Below are 16,172 nucleotides of genomic sequence, written 5' to 3' on the forward strand. Positions count from 1 at the left end.
AAAAACTTGTAATTTGGGCAACCCCGGTGGCTCAGCAGTTTAGTGCTGCCTTCAGCCCAGGGCGTGATCCTGGGGACCTGGGATCGAGTCCCACGTCAGGCTCCCTGCATGGAGCCTGCTTCTCCCTCTGCCTGTGTCTCTGCCTCTCTCTTTCTCTGTGTCTCTCATGAATAAAGAAATGAAATCTTTAAAAAATAAATAAAAAAATAAAAAAAATTGTAATTCTGTGAGTTCTCTTATTTAAGATATGTGGCTTTAGCCATTCATTTTAAACTGACATCTCTGGGGGCACCTGGGTGGCTCAGTGGTTGAGCATCTGCCTTTGGCTCAGGTCATGAGCTTGGGGTCCTGGGATGGAGTCCCACATCGGGCTCCCCACAGGGAGCTTGCTTCTCCCTCTGCCTGGGTCTCTGTCTCTCATGAATAAGTAAATAAAATTCTTTTTTTTTTTAAGATTTTATTTATTTATTCATGATAGTCACACAGAAAGAGACAGAGAGGCAGAGACACAGGCAGAGGGAGAAGCAGGCTCCATGCAGGGAGCCCGACGTGGGATTCGATCCGGGGTCTCCAGGATCGCGCCCCAGGCCAAAGGTAGGCGCCAAACCACTGTGCCACCCAGGGATCCCCCAGTAAATAAAATTCTTAAAAAAAAAAAAATAGGGATGTCTGGGCGGCTCAGCAGTTGAGCGTCTATCTTCAGCTCAGGGTGTGATCCTGGGATCAAGTCCCACGTCGGGCTCCCTGCATGGAGCCTGCTTCTCCCTCTGCCTATGTTTCTGCCTCTCTTTCTCTGTGTCTCTCATGAATAAATAAAATCTTTTTTAAAATCTTTAAAAAAGTTAATAGGGATGCCTGGGTGGCTCAGTGGTTGAGTGCCTGCCTTTGGCCCAGGGCGTGATCCTGGAGACCTGGGATCGAGTCCCACGTCGGGCTCCCTGCATGGAGCCTGCTTCTCTCTCTGCCTATGTCTCTGCCTCTCTGTGTGTGTGTCTCTCGTGAATAAATAAATAAAATCTTAAAAAAAATAAAAATAAAAAATAAAAAATAAAAAAGTTAATAAACTGACATCTCTGTTTTCTGAAATGCATGGGGACCCATGAGTTTCCTTTGTTAAAGCAGACAAGAACCATGGGTATTTTCTTTTCTCACAGGTTAAGAAGGAAATAAACAAAATAAACCTGTGATTCTGGATCACACAAAGGGTTTGAGAGTTTGATCTTATTTGAATTAATGTACTAACGTTCTCCCCATTTTATGGATGAGGAAACTGAGACTGAATAGGTTAAATCACTGTATCAGGTCATGTAGGTTAGGGACTGGATTTGACCCAAGATTTGAACCCAGCCCACCTGACCCTGGTCTTTGCTCTTAATTGCTAGACTATGCACAGTATCACTTGGTAGTCAAAACAAAACAAAACAAAACAAAACAAAACAAAACAAAACCTCCTAAAATGTGGAAAGAGAGAGAAAGTGACTGCCCAAGGTCACACAACCAGTCAGTGGCAGGGTGGGGGGTTCTGAACACTTTCCATCTGCCAACCCGAGCCTGTGAACCTTCCACCTGCTCTGCTGCCAAGCCTCCTCCCCAGCCCACCTGGCTGACCCCACCCTGAGCTCACCTGCGCTCTTGCCCGAAGAGGCGCTCCACCTCTGCACGGCCAGGGCTGCGGGTGCGGCCCCCGTTGCTGCACTGGGGCCCTGGCTCCCTCTGTGCCAGCCTCCTGGGTGGGGGCAGGTCAGCCAGCACGGTGTACTCCTCCCTCTCCAAGTTGTGCCTGGTCTCCCCAGGGGGTGCTGAGCCCCGGGAGCCCCCCGAGCTGCCTGGTGGAGGTGAGGGTGCCAGGAACGCTAGGTCACTGGGGGGGTGGCGGGGTGGGGAGGTGGCTCGAGGTGCATCCCGGTATCCGATGCACACTTGAGGGAGCAGCATTGGGGAGCCATGCAGAGAGTCAGTGGAGGGGGCCAAGCTCTCCATACTAGTCCCTGGGGGATCCTGAAAGAAGAGGGAGGGCTCAGGGGCCTGGCGTGGTGGGGACGAGAAGGAGGGTGCATCACGGTGCCCAATGCACACGGGGGTGGGGATGTGGGGGGGCTCATGTAGTGAGTCTGTGGAGGGGACAAGGCTCTCAGTGCTGGCCCTGGGGAGATCCTGGAATAACAGGGAGGGCTCTGGGGGCTGGCGTGGTGGGGAGGAAGCCCGGGGTGCATCACGGTACCCAATACACACTGGTGGGGGGAACTGAGGAGGGTCATGCTGGGGGGACTGAGTCTCAGCATCTGATGTGTCTGGGAGGAAGGGGAAGGGGTCAAACTGGGTGTGGCGGGGGGGTGAAGAAGCCCGGGGAGCATCTCGATGACCAATGCACACAGCTGGAGGTATATAAGGGGGGGTATGGTGGGGCAATTCACTCTCAGATGCATGGGGGTCTGGGAAGAAGGGGAAGGGGTCATGTTGCAAATAGCGAGGAGGTGAAGAAGCTCGAGGGGCATCCCGATGCCCAATACACACAGAACATGCAGGCTGGGAGGGTTCAGAAGAGGTCTGGGGTGCTCCGTGGGTAGCCAGGTACAGAGGTGAAGAAGTCCGGGAGGCACTGTGGTGGCCCGGGTTATGGGATGAGGAAGTGGCCCGGGATGGTGAGTTATGCTGGGTAGATCCAGAGGAGGAGAGAGGTGGGTCACGCTGAGCTGGCCTAGTGGGAGATGAGGTCTGAGGCTTGTCACCTTGGGTTGGCCGAAGGGTGATGGAAGCCCAGGGAACCTCACTTTGTTTGGAGCGAGATGGGGAAGAGGTTCGGGGACCTTCACTCTGGATTGGGCGGAGGGGAAAGGAGGCCCAGGGAATGTCTTTGTTGGTACGATGGGGAGAAGAATTCCTGGGATTGTTCCGCTGAGTGGGGCGATGGGGAGACGATGGGCCAGGATTGTCCTGTTGTGTGCAGCATCGAGGGGAGGAAGTTCCAGGGTTGTCGCGCCGAGAGGAAGATTGTGGATTGTTTCGTTGAGTGTAAGAGGTTCTAGGGTTATTCCATTGCGTACAAGAGGTTTTAGGGTTGTCTCGTTGGGTAGAAGGAGTTCTGGGGATGTTCTGTTGAATACAAGATGTTCTGGGATTTTCCCGTTGAGTGGTTCTGTTGGGAGAGGAGGCTCTGGGATTGTCCCGATGGGCACAAGATGTTCTAGGGTTGTCCCGCTGGGTGGTTCTGCTGGGAGAGGAGGCTCTGGGATTGTCCTGCTGGGTGCAGGATGTTCTAGGGTTGTCCCGCTGGGTTGTTCTGTTGGGAGAGGGGGCTCTGGGTTTGTCCCGCTGGACACAAGATGTTCTGGGGTTTTCCTGCTGGGTGGTTCTGTTGGGAGAGGAGGCTCTGGGATTGTCCTGCTGGGTGCAGGATGTTCTAGGGTTGTCCCGCTGGGTTGTTCTGTTGGGAGAGGGGGTTCTGGGTTTGTCCCGCTGGACACAAGATGTTCTGGGGTTTTCCTGCTGGGTGGTTCTGTTGGGAGAGGAGGCTCTGGGATTGTCCTGCTGGGTGCAGGATGTTCTAGGGTTGTCCCGCTGGGTTGTTCTGTTGGGAGAGGAGGCTCTGAGATTATCCCGCTGGGTGCAGGATGTTCTAGGGTTGTCCCGCTGGGTGGTTCTGTTGGGAGAGGAGCCTCTGGGCTTGTCCTGCTGGGTGCAGGATGTTCTAGGCTTGCCCCGTTGGGTGATTCTGTTGGGAGAGGAGGCTCTGGGATTGTCCCGCTGGGTGCAAGATGTTCTAGGGTTGTCCCGCTGGGCGGTTCTGTTGGGAGAGGATGATCTAGGGTTGTCCCACTGGGTGGTTCTGTTGGGAGAGGAGGCTCTGGGATTGTCCCGCTGGGTGCAGGATGTTCTAGGGTTGTCCCGCTGGGCGGTTCTGTTGGGAGATGATGTTCTGGGGTTGTCCCTCTGGGGAGTACAAGTGGAAAAAGAAGTCTGAGGGTTGTCCTGTTGGATAGAAGAGGTTCTGAAGTTGTCTTGTTGGATGGCTCTAGTTGGAGAAGAAACTCGAGGATTGTTTCGTTGGATGGAGGAAGTTCTGGGGTTATCCCGTTGGGCAACTCTTGAGGGAGAGGATGCTCTGGGGGTGTTGCGCTGTGTGAAAGAGGTCCTGGGGATGTCTTGTTGGATGGAGGAGGTTCTGGGCTTGTCCCGTTGGGCGATTTGTGTGGGAGAGGAAGTTCGGGGGGTATTGAACTGTGTGGAAGCAGTCTGGGCAGCGTCCCTTTGGGCAGAATGATGAAGAGAGGAAACCTGGGGGGTGGCACTTCGAGGTCCGCTCTGCGGTGTCGCACAGGAAGCCTGGGTTAGCGCCGACCAGTGCCGCTCCAAGAAGTGCCCACTTTCTCCCCGGAGTTTCGCCCAGTGCTGTCCAGCACTTCGGCTCCCACTGCAGGTGTCTGGAGAGAGGAGAGGCTGGTTCAAGGTAAAAGGAGGGGTCTCACACACTACCTCTCTTTGTCCCCTGGGACAGATAATTAAGGCAGAGCCCACAGCCCCTTCTTAGAGGACCCGCTGTCCGCACCAAATGACTCCACCCCTCGGAAGGAGTTTGATTGGAGGAGGCTTAAAGGCCTCTCTCAAGCTGAGGCTGGGAATTTGAAATTGAAACCCCACCTGACTCAGTCACTGGGAGGTAGTTTTCTGAGCCTGAAGGGACTGGGAGTCCCCGGACAAATTCGTAGAGAGCAATTTTGACAATAGCCCATGGGACCCGAGAAGAGGAGAAGCGAGTCTAGCAGCAGCTACCTAGCAATTTCCCTTTCTCTATTCTACTTCCTGCAGATGGGTTCTGAGAAATTCCCCCATCTCTTCTAATGAGGCTCTTTCATGTGTGATAGCTCTAGAAAGCTCCCATTCCTGACTCCCAGAGAGGCTCCTGCCCCAGCAGCGCCCGTTGGAGCTGCCATGAGCATGGAATAGGCTTTTGTGAACCTGCAGCATAGGCCTCACCTGGGAGTTTGCTAGAAATGCAGATTCTCGGGCCACCACTCCACCACCCCCGCATCGAATCTACATTTTAATAAGATTCCTGGGTGATTTGCATGCACATTACTGTCTAAGCAGCCCTGGTCTGGGAGATTAATGTAACTGCCTGAAACAGGGACCCCCTTTACAACTCCCATCCCTGTGAAGGGGCCGCCGTGGCCTCACTGTCACCCTCCAGCCCCTGCAGGCCCTGGTCATCCAGCATGTGGTAGCTGTGTGAGTGTCCCTGGGCCAGTGCTTCAGGAGAGGACTGAAGGGGAAGGTGGCCTCATCTGGAAGGAGCCATGGCTGCTTTCATTAAAGGCCACGCTTAAGACACACCCCCACCCCCTCATGCTGGGAAAGCTCTGCCTCCTCCAAGCTTTCTGAGCTGCTGTCCCAGAAGTCAGAATTTCCCGCACCTAGCAAGGAACTAGAACCAAGCACACAGCAGATTTTAAATTTTTCGTTGCTGTTGCCAGATGAACTGATGCCCCATGACCTTCCAAACCCCGGGCCAGTTTCTCTCATCTGCCTCCTCCCACCCCCTACCCGTCCCTCCCCCATCAGCCAAGTGAATCCCTTGCCTTGGATGGTTGCAGTAGCCCTCAACATGTGTGCTGTGGGCCCCAGATCATCATCCCATTCAGGGAGATCCTTTCCAAAAGCAAACCTGGATAGTTCACCCTTGCTTACAGGGAGGGTCCAAAGAGCTATAGACTGGAGAAGACTGGGAGACATGGCGTCTACAAGCCATGTGGGTCCTGGTTAGGAGCATAGGACCACAAAGGGACATCAATGGAGAAACCCGGGGGAACCCAAATAAAGTCCATAATCTAGATAGTGGTGGCATACAAATGTTAATTTTTTAAAAAAAGATTTTATTTATTTATTCATGAGAGACGCAGAGAGAGAGGCAGAGACATAGACAGAGGGAGAAGCAGGCTGCATGCAGGGAGCCCGATGTGGGACTCGATCCCCGGACTCCAGGATCACGCCCTGAGCCATAGGCAGATGCTCAACCTCCGAGCTACCCAGGCATCCCAAATGCCTATCAAAATTAAGAAATTAATATTGGGGGCACTGAGGGCATGGAGCCTGCTTCTCCCTCTGCCTATGTCTCTGCCTCTCTCTCTGCATCTCTCATGAATAAATAAATAAAATCTTTTAAAAAAAGAGGCCAACATTAGGGGAATGGGGGATACAAGGAAATGCTCTGTACTCTTTGCAACTCTGCTATCAATCTGACATTATTTCAAAATAAAAGATTTCAAAAACATCAGGAGCTCCCAACTGCACTTGGAAGAAAACCCAAGGATTTCCCATGGCTGGTAAGGCTCTGACTGCCCCCCGACCGGCCTCCCTGCTCCATCTGGGGAGGGGCCCCACCTTCTAGTTTTCTACTGTGCCTCCTGGGCTGAGTGAAGAAAGTGCCCAGCACACCAAAAGGGCTCAGTAATGCTGTGCCCCAGCATCCAGCTCTGAGCTCTCTCTTACCCTTTGAGCAGGGGTGCTGGCTGAGATGGCGTTCACCACCACTCCCGGGGCCTCACAGCTGGGTCAGTGCCCCCAGCCCAGGCTTCTTCCTTGCCCTCCCATCGTGAGCATCCCTTTCAGCCTGGCCCACTCAGGATCTGACTTCACTCCAGCAGCCCCACTACTGCACACACAGGACAAGCTCTACAGATGTTCTGGGGCACCGGGTCCTGTCCCTTCAGCCAGCTGGGCTCTGCACAGCCCACCGCATAGAGCGTACTTTGTAAACTAGGAGGAGCCCAGAGAGGAATGTCAAGGAGTTCCTAGCATCTCATCTTGGAGTTGGCAAATTCCTCCTGGGCCCTGGCCCCCTGCCTATGATTTGGGAGCCTGCCATCAGGTGGACAGTAATGACAAACAGGTCACACATAGGGAGGGTTTCCCACTCCACTGCCCTGTGTTAGAAGCAAGAAAGCAGGTGTTTAGTACAAAATCCCACCTGTTTACTAGGCCACTCTTGCTCCAGGGAGGCTTGGCTCCCTGTGTTCTGTGATATTACTTCTTCCTACAGACCCTCTCCCCAGGGCCTGATAGGGCAAGGCAGTGGGGGTAAGGTGGTGATAAAATCTGAGTCATGGGGGGTTTTTTGTTTGACTTTTTAGAGACAGAGAGAGAGAACATGTGAGCAAGGGGAGGGGCAGAGAGAGAGAGAATCTCAAGCAGACTCCATGCTTAGCACAGAGCCCCACACAGGGCTTGAGATCATGACCTGAGCCAAAATCAAGAGTTGGACGCATAACCAACTGAACCCTCCAGGAACCCCTCATGTTTTTAAAGGTGTCTCCAGCTGCTGTGGGGAACGGACTGAGAGGCTGGGTAGAGACCAGAGGCTTGGAGGGGGCTCTGGGGACAATCCCAGCGAGGGGCAGCGGTGGCTTGGCCAGGGAGTATTTATACCGATGGCAAGAAAGGGACAGACTTGAGGTATGTTTTGCAGGTGGTGCTAACCAGAACTGCTGTTGAATATAAAGGGTGAAGAAATAAATCAGGAAAACACCAGATTTGAGGTCTAAGCTGTTAGCATAGTGGTGACATGGAGCAGACTGCAGGAAAACAGATTTGGAGGGAGGGTCCAGTGGTGGGTGGCCCTCCACAGCAGCCTCCTCTCCCCTCCCTTCCCTGACTCCTATGCTCCACATGCTCCCATCACCCATACTGGGCTCACATGTCGATGAGATGCTAACCAGTGTCACGAGCATCCGGGCGCTTGGCCTGTGCAGTGGCCTTTCCCTTTCTCTGCAAACAATCCTCCTGATTTCCCGTGGGCAATCTCCTCCCCTGGTCGCAGGCCATGAGGCATGCACAGAGGCCTGACTCCATCCCTGATCACCAGGTTGGGCACGTGACCCACGCTGGGTCCCAAGGAGAACCATATTGAGAAGACTGTGCCCTCTTCCCTAGGAGCTGATACACAGGTAGGAGACAGCCAGGTCCTGCTGCTGCTCATCATGCTATGACCGGGGCAAGGTCTGGCTGAGAACAAAGCCAATGCAGGAGAAAACTTAGCAGAGACCAGATGTCCGATACTATTTGAACATCTGGATCCAGCCATGCCTGAAGTCACAACCGCCTGAACTTTTTACTTAGTGTGAGTCATTCCGTTTATGTTCAGTCGGTTTCCATCAATTGTAACCTGATCCTAACCAACCAGTTGTGAGATGATGTACTTAAAGCAGGTCGCATGGCACACCAAGGCCGCTCCGTAATTATGTGGGAACTGTACTGTTATTACTCAGGCCACCAAAGTAAGATGTGCTGGGGGACCCAGATGGCCAGTGAGATCTGGTCAGGCCCCGGGCTGTCACCACACCTGTAGTCACAGAGACCAACCTGGCCTAGCAGGACTCACCTTCCTTTCTCTGGCCTGCGGTATCACCTCCCACGGGGGAACGGGTAAGGAGAGATGGAGCCCTTCGGGCACTGTCGGCTCTTGGCCCTTCCTGGGGTTTCCTCGGGATCATCGTGGTGAGCTCGTCCCAGCTGGGAGCCTCCTCCTGCCTCGTAACAATATCCCAGTCCTGCCAGGGAAGGGAAAGAGAGAAAACATGTTCGGAACCTCTAGGACCTGTGCTCCCAGCATGAGATGGGGAGAAGGAAGGGAAAGGCACTGACACGAAAAGAGCACCTACTGTATACTCCGCACTGCCCTGGGCTCTTTGCAGATGTTAACCTAGATTAGCTAATCAACCCTTGAGGTGGGCGTGACTGCACCCAAAATCAGGCAGCTGGGAAATGGTTTAGGTGGGAGGGGACTTGAACCCAGGGCAATTGGACTCCATGTGGTGGGAAGGCCCTGGCCTAGCAGCCCCCGGCCCCCAGAGACATCCCCAGAAGTCCAGGGAGAAGTGAGTTCAAAGCCTTGCCCCTCCACTTCCCAGATACATGGCCTCAGGTAAGATGGTTTGCTGCTCTCAGCCTGTTTCCTTGCCCCAAAATGGGGCCATAAAAGTCTCTACATTTCCTGAGCCCACACTTGCAGTCCTATACTTTCCCTTGGAGGTCTCACAAATAGCCTGCCTCTCCAGCCCTCTGAGGGGTGAATATCCTGGGAAGTTCCAGAGTCTTCTCTTCTCCCAGCCAAATGGCCCCCAGCCCTTGCCCAGGCTCTTTAGCCTACTCCCTCCCCTCTGTCCCTTTATACCAGGAGATCTGTACCAGGGCCAGTCATGGAGCTCAGTGGTGTGTGATCGGGCCCAGGACCAGTCCCGTCCCTGCTCTGGACAGCATGCCCGACATCCAGGCCCTCTGTGACCTGAGAGTATTTGGCAGCCCGACCCTGTTGGTGATTTACTTGCTACTCCCTGTCAACTGAAACTCCTGTCTTTTCACGGTCAGCCCCCAGTTCCTTGGGCTGGCTGGGCAGAGACCCCTGCCCCTCCCAGGTGGTTGGTCCTGGAGGCCAGAGATGCTGGCTAAGTCTCCAGAGGACCTTGGCCCAGTTCTCCGTGTGGGTGGGACCCCAGGGCTGGCACAGAGGAGTGATCTGGCCCCTGGCCTTCCATCCCCAGCTCACCACGGACGACAAGTCGCTAGTATCATCAGGGGTGTCACAGTCAGGGCTGGAGCTGGTGCCAGAGTCAGGACCTTCGTCGAAGCTGCCACTCTGAGAGGAGGCCAGACCCTCCAGATAGGGCACTGCTTTTGGTTCCTGGCTTCTGCTCTTGGGGGCAACTGTGGGGACCTCTGTGGAGGATCCTGCTGATGGGCCCCTGGGAGAAGACACAGACCTATGACTTCTTCCCCAAAAAGTCATAGAAATTAGAGAGTAATACCCCCACCCAGGTCTGCACACACCTCATATTAGAGCAAAGGAGGGAGCTAACACCAAGGCCTTCACACAGACTGCCTTATTCAGCTACAGCAATCTTCCTTTGAAATGTAATGATTCCCATTTTACAGACGAAGACACCGAGGCTCAGAGAGATCAAGGGACTGGCCAGGGTCACAGAGCAAGGAAGGGGGTACAGCTGCATTGTGAACCATGCCTGTGGCCCTAGCATCAATCCTCTGTCACTGGAGCAGGAGTGGGATCCTCAAGCTCAGTACAACTAAGAGGACAGAATTGTACTGGGGTGAAGGGGGCTTCAAAAGGTAGCAGGGCTCCAGGGGTGGTGACAGGGTCACCAGTCTGGATGCCATGGAGGGGGTAGCAGAGAAAGCCCTGCTTTAGAGAAGCCAGTCGGGATAGCCACAGGTCCAAGGAGGCTTATAGATGACAGTATCCCCAAAGAGTGACCCACAGATCGACCTACAAGATGGAAAGAGATGATAGCCCTGAAAAAGAGGTCTGTGGCCAAGTGAGTTTGGGACATATCACACACTTCTACCTCCTTACCTAAAAGCACAAGGCCTGCTAGCAAACTAACGGTTCTGACAAATCTTGCAAGGAAGATATTCAAATCTTTTTATCCCAGACTTTCTGAAACATACTTGGTGGCAAAGCTGGATTTTTTGTTTAAGTAATACCTACCTGGGAAGAATACAAGTTCCCAAAGCAAAGCTGATTTGGTTCAATTCCTCTTATTTTTTAAACAAGGAGGGGCACCTGGGTGGCTCAGTGGTTGAGCATCTGCCTTCAGCTCAGTTCGTGGGCCCAGGGTCCTGGGATCGAGTCCTACATCGGGCTCCCTGCAGGGAGCCTGCTTCTCCCTCTGCCTGTGTCTTTGACTCTCTCTGTGTCTCTCATGAATAAATAAACAAAATCTTTAAAAAATAATAGTAATAAACAAGGAAACTGAGGCATAAAGGAGGGAATAATGTTCCCTTAGTTCATCAGGAATGGAGCTGAGGCTAGAACCCAGGTTTCTGGACCCTTAGCTAGGCCCTTCCGAGGCACCATGTCCTCAGAGAGGGACTTCAGTTCAGCTTAGGCCTGGAAGTGGAGGGAATCCCAAAGCCAGAGCAGTGCACGGTCAGGTAGGTGGGTGGTTAACAGGCACCCTGAGTGCTGAGACTCTTTAATTTTTCAAAGCTGTGCCAAGGGAACCAAGAAATGTGAGCGGGCTGGGGGCCATGCGCCATGCAGGGTGGGTGCACGGCTGCTCCATACCCCAGAGCAGACGGAGCTAGAGCCCGAGGAACATGCCCACTGCCAGCCTATGTCCAGGCTGTGTGAACTGACCATGTGACCCATGCCCACAGCCAGCACAGACACTCCTGCTATCGTGAAGGGGCATGGGGGGGGGTGAGGGCATCCTTCCCTAGGGAACCCTCCCCCAAGCCCTGGGGCTCTACCCACCTCTCAGGCCCTGGCCCAAGGCCCAGGCCCAGGCCCAGCACGGACTGGCAGCTGGAGGTTGAGGGGCTGACAGGGTCCTCAGAGGCAGGTGGGCGGCGTGGCAGGTCGCAGTAAGGCACCTCAGCACTTGGAGGGCTCCCCGGCTCCTGGGGCAGGGTTGGAGAGAGGAGGCAGCTCCTGGCCCACGTGGGGGTTCCCCACCCCCTGCGCAGCCCCTCCCCCCACCAGGCAGTGTGGAAGAGTGTCCAGGCATCTCCTGGGGGTTCTCATGCTTCTCAAGGAGAGCTGTCCATCAGGCTGGAAGCGCCTCTTGGGACCCAGGCTGGGGGCTGGCAGAGGCACAGGGTGTGTGCACCTGCACACGTGTGTACAGGTATGTGTGTGTATATAGGCCCATGGGTGTGCAGGTGTGCACACATGCATGCGTCTGCAAGTCCGGGGGATACACTAGTGCATACGTTCACATCAATGCATGTGAGTATATTGCTACAAGTGTGTGTGCTGGAGGATGTGAAGTCAACGGAAGGGCCCAAGCGGGTGTTCTGGAGCTGGAAAGCCAGGTGGAGGAGGGAGGGGAAGAAGGAAGGACCAAGCCCACCTGGAGTGAAGGCAATGGTCCAGGGAGAAAGAGGAAGTCTGAGGAGCCAGGAAGCGGGGACTGGGGGATCTGCCCTGCTGCAGGGGTGGGGGCAGGGGGCCGGGAGCCTGGAGGGTCCAGGCCCCGGTGGGGGTGGGGCCCCAGCCGCCAGCCCTTCTCTCCCCCCGCCCTCGGCCAGGCCACACCTGGGCGTGCGAAGGCTGGTGCTGGGCTCACCCGGGGGGAACGGCGGCGGCTGGCCTCCGGGAAGGCCCCCCCATCCCTCCCCACCTCCCCGGAGCCGCGGGCCGCGGCACCCTGCACCCCGCCTCCTCTCGGGTTACCTGGGCGGCGGGCTCCCGCGCGGTGGCGGCTGGCGGCTGTCAGCACCCTCGTCCCCGGGGGGCTCCGGCTCAGGCCCCCGCGCTGCCGCCCTCCCAGGCCCCGACTCTGGGCCGCGGTGGCGGCGGCCGAGGCAGCGGAAACCTTAGAGGGGCCGGCTGCGAGCAGGGGCCCCTCATTACTCTTTCATAAGCCGGGGCCCAGCCAAGAACAATGCGGGACATGAAACCGCAGGAACCTGATCCCTGCGCTCACCTGAGAGCTGGGCAGGGCGGAGGGGTAGCGGGGCTGGGCGCGGGCTCCCCGGGGACCCCGAGGCTCAGCGCTCAGGGCTGAGGCCACCGCCGGGCCCCAGGGCAGGGTGGGCACAGGGACCCCGGATTCCAAGCCGCCTGGCAGCGGCCAGGGGCAGTGCCAAGGAGCTGGGCCAGGGCGCCCACTGTGCATCCAAGCCAGAGCACGGCCATGTGGGTTCGGTTTCGCCCCCTGCCCTGGAGCCAGATTCTGATCAGAACTCGACAGCGGGAGGTGTCAGATCCGCAGCCCAGCCTGGCGCCTTGGCGGCCCTGGGGACCTTGCCACGTGAATGAGGAGGGAGTAGCTGGTTGGGTACCACCAGGGGTCCAGCTCAGCTGGGCCCAAGCAGGAACCCCAGCCTGTCATGACACAGCCTCTATGCTTTCACCCCCAGCCCCCATCACTGCCCACTGCCCATTGGAGCAGGCCCAGTAGCCAGTCCTTGGCTCTGATTTCCTGCCTGGCGGGTCAGCACGGGCTCTGGCCTCAGACATCAGGCCCAATCCTGGCACCTCCACTTCCCAGCTGGGTGACCTCAGCTTGGTGGCTTCCCTCTCTGAGCCTGGTTTTCTCAACTATAAAACTGAGGATGATAAGAACACCCATCTCCTGGGGAACTTGGGAGAATTAAATGGGTTAATATTTGTAAAGGGCTTAGAACAGTGCCTGGTCTACACATCTTCAATATAATAAATAATGTAAAAACATTAAATAGGATTTTATTAGTGTTAAATCAACAGAATGTTAAATAAGTGAAGAATAAATATATTGAAAGGGAGCCTAAGTGGTTCAGTCAGTTGAGTGTCCAACTCTTGGTTTCAGCTCAGGTCATGATCTCAGGGTCCTGGGATCAAACCCTGAGAAAAGCTCCATGACAAGCCCTGCCTTGGGCTCTGTGCTCAGTGGGGGAGTCTGCTTAGGATTCTCTCTCTCCCTCTCCCTCAGTCCCTTCCCCAGAGTGTGCACACATGTGTATGCTCTTTCTCACTGTCAAATCAATAAAATCTTTAAAACAAAATAAAGATAGATTTATTCATTTGACAGAGAGCACAAGCAGGGGGAGTGGCAGGCAGAGGGAGAGAAGCAGACTCCCCACTGAGCAGGGAGCCCCACATGGGGCTTGATCCCAAGACCCCAGGATCATAACCCAAGCTAAAGGCAGATGCTTAACCAACTGAGTCACCCAGATGCCCATCAGTGTTTTTTTTTTTTTTTTTAAGATTTATTTATTGAGAGTAGCACTCCAGCACCCAGGCTCCTAAGGGAGCCAGAGTAAACTTTCAGGGTGAGGGCTGCCCAGGCACCTAGGATCACTTCTGCATATTCCCGGGTAGCAATAATGCCTGACACATTTTAGGCACCTGTTCATGTGTGAATATGTGAGCTGGCCTCGGTGTGGCCAGACTGACACTAGAACTCAGACCTGTCTGGATCCAAGTTTCTCCTCCCGTTCCACGCTTGCCATCTCTCCACTCACTGCAGGAGGGCATGTGCATCGGGACTGACTAGAGGGGCTTTCAGGAATGTTTCCTGAACTTGGGGCTTGAGGGTAGAGAGCTGTTATTGGAGGTATCAAGACATGCAGAAAATAATCTCCCAGGTTTACTTTCCTCCCAGGAGGAAGAGAGGAAATAACATGTATTGAATTAGCCACATGTGCCTTGGACTAAACGGTGCCAGATGCCCTGAGTGAGAAGGCTGATGCCCTACTTTCCGCATTAGGAGAGTGAAGCCAGAGAGGGTAAGTGACCACAGGTCACGCGGCAGGTAAATGGTAAACCTAGGACTGGGACTCTGGCTTGCCTGGCTCCGAAGCTGAAGGGCTAACTCCCTCCTAATGGCCACCCCGTGGAGCCTAACACCCTGCCCTGAGTGGAGCTGGCTGCCAGGCTCAAGAAGAGCCTCAGGACCCTCTGGGGATGACAGACCCATGGGGTGGGGGTGGGGGTCAAGGCTAGAGGGGTCCTTGGAGATTCACAGCCCTGTGCTTCTCGTTGCTTGTGTACCAGGCGCTCTGGGTTTACGCGTAGCAGGGCTTGGCCTAAGACCATGAGGATTGCAAAGTGAGAAACCCCCCTCCCCTTTCACTCCTTCAATACCTCCAAGGAGAGAATCTCCAGTGAATGCTGTGGTACCTTTTATGCCTCCATAACACCTGCCAATCTCTTTTTTAACAGAAGAACAACAAGACTCAGGCCCAGAGTTTTCAGGAGACATTCTCTAGTTAGAATTTAATGATATTTCTGATTCTTTTCTTTATCTTTCTTCCATTTTAACCTTCTATATAAAGGATATGATTCTAGTTTCTTATTTGTAGTGATGATATAAAGTTTTGTTTTAGTGTAAGTTTTAAAAAGGGGTTTTATTTATTTGAGATAGAGCGAGGGAGAGAGAGCGCATGAGCAGGGGGGAGGGGCAGAGGGAGAGGGAGAGAGAGAAGCTAACTCCTCACCAAGCAGAGAGCCCAGTGCTGGGCTGGGGGGCTCAATCCCAGACCCAGGGATCATGACCTCAGCCAAAAGCAGACACTTAACCAGCTGAGACCCCCAGGTGCCCCAAGGGTGTTTATTTAAAGGACAATAAAAATAAGTTCTGGATTACATGAGGCTATGGCAAAAAATTATAAAGCAGGAGAATGACTTGCATTTGGAAAACATGACATGGTCCCACCGGCTCATGGTACAGATGGCAGAACCGCAGCTGTGCCCAGGAGGAAGGGCAGTATCTGAGTTTGGCCACAAGTTAGTGGCCCAGCCGGTGCAGCCCTTCATGAACACGCCCATCCCAAACCACCACCACAACCACCCAGGAAACCTACCTGGTGCCTTGCTCTGTGAGCCTCCCCAGGGTGGAAATGGTTTTGACAGCAGCTCTGGGCAAGCAGGTTGGCCTCCAAGCACTCACAGGGGGCATTCCCAGCCACCCCCTCCATATTGGTCAAGTCAAGCCAAAGTAGCTCCTGTGATCCGATGGTGGGGCCTGGGAAGAATGGTGGGGAGCAAGGACCAGGTAATTGGCTGGCAGCCCACCCAGAACCCAGCCTTAGCTGCCCCTAGACAGATAAGGACTAAGGAAACAAAGTTATCCATCCATTCATTCATCTGCTCATGTATGTCCACTCAGTAAACACTCATTAAGCACCTACTAAACACCAGGCACTCTGCCAAGCATTTGGCATGTGACTTCTAGTCATTACTGCTGTGTTGCTCGAAGTGTGTTCCAAGGACGCTGCATTAGACTCAGCTGAGCTGCTCATAGAATGCATGTTCTGGGGATCCCTGGGTGGCGCAGCGGTTTGGCGCCTGCCTTTGGCCCAGGGCGCGATCCTGGAGACCCGGGATCGAATCCCACATCGGGCTCCCGGTGCATGGAGCCTGCTTCTCCCTCTGCCTGTGTCTCTGCCTTTCTCTCTCTCTGTAACTATCATAAATAAAAAAAAAAAAAAAAAAAAAAAAAAGGATGCATGTTCTGGGGCACCCGGGTAGCTCAGTCGGTTAAGCACTAAATGTCTGCGTTGGGCTCAGGTCTTGATCCTAGGAGCCTGCCTTGCATCTGGCTTCCTGCTCTACGGCGAGTCTGTTGCTCCATCTGCCTCTCCCCCTGCTCATGCTCCCTCTCCCTCTTTCTCCCTCAAATAAATAAATAAAATTTTCAATAAAATAAAATGCATGTTTTTGGAGCACCTGGCTGACT

General features: G+C 54.4%; 1 protein-coding gene across 1 annotated transcript; it reads right to left on the reverse strand.

Annotated features, from left to right (window-relative positions):
* Positions 1-1,010: 1,010 nt before the first annotated feature.
* LOC119873726 (TRIO and F-actin-binding protein-like) lies at positions 1,011-11,390 on the reverse strand. The gene is made up of 4 exons (XM_038550635.1): positions 11,264-11,390; positions 9,539-9,734; positions 8,375-8,543; positions 1,011-4,421 (listed from the first exon to the last, which is right to left on the reverse strand). Exons 3-4 carry the CDS (start codon positions 8,484-8,486, stop codon positions 1,621-1,623), a joined length of 2,913 nt encoding a protein of 970 aa, XP_038406563.1. The 5' UTR covers positions 8,487-8,543; positions 9,539-9,734; positions 11,264-11,390; the 3' UTR covers positions 1,011-1,620.
* Positions 11,391-16,172: the final 4,782 nt, after the last annotated feature.

The sequence above is a fragment of the Canis lupus genome, chromosome 10 (genome assembly GCF_011100685.1).
Source record: "Canis lupus familiaris isolate Mischka breed German Shepherd chromosome 10, alternate assembly UU_Cfam_GSD_1.0, whole genome shotgun sequence".
Classification (NCBI taxonomy): Eukaryota; Metazoa; Chordata; class Mammalia; order Carnivora; family Canidae; genus Canis; species Canis lupus.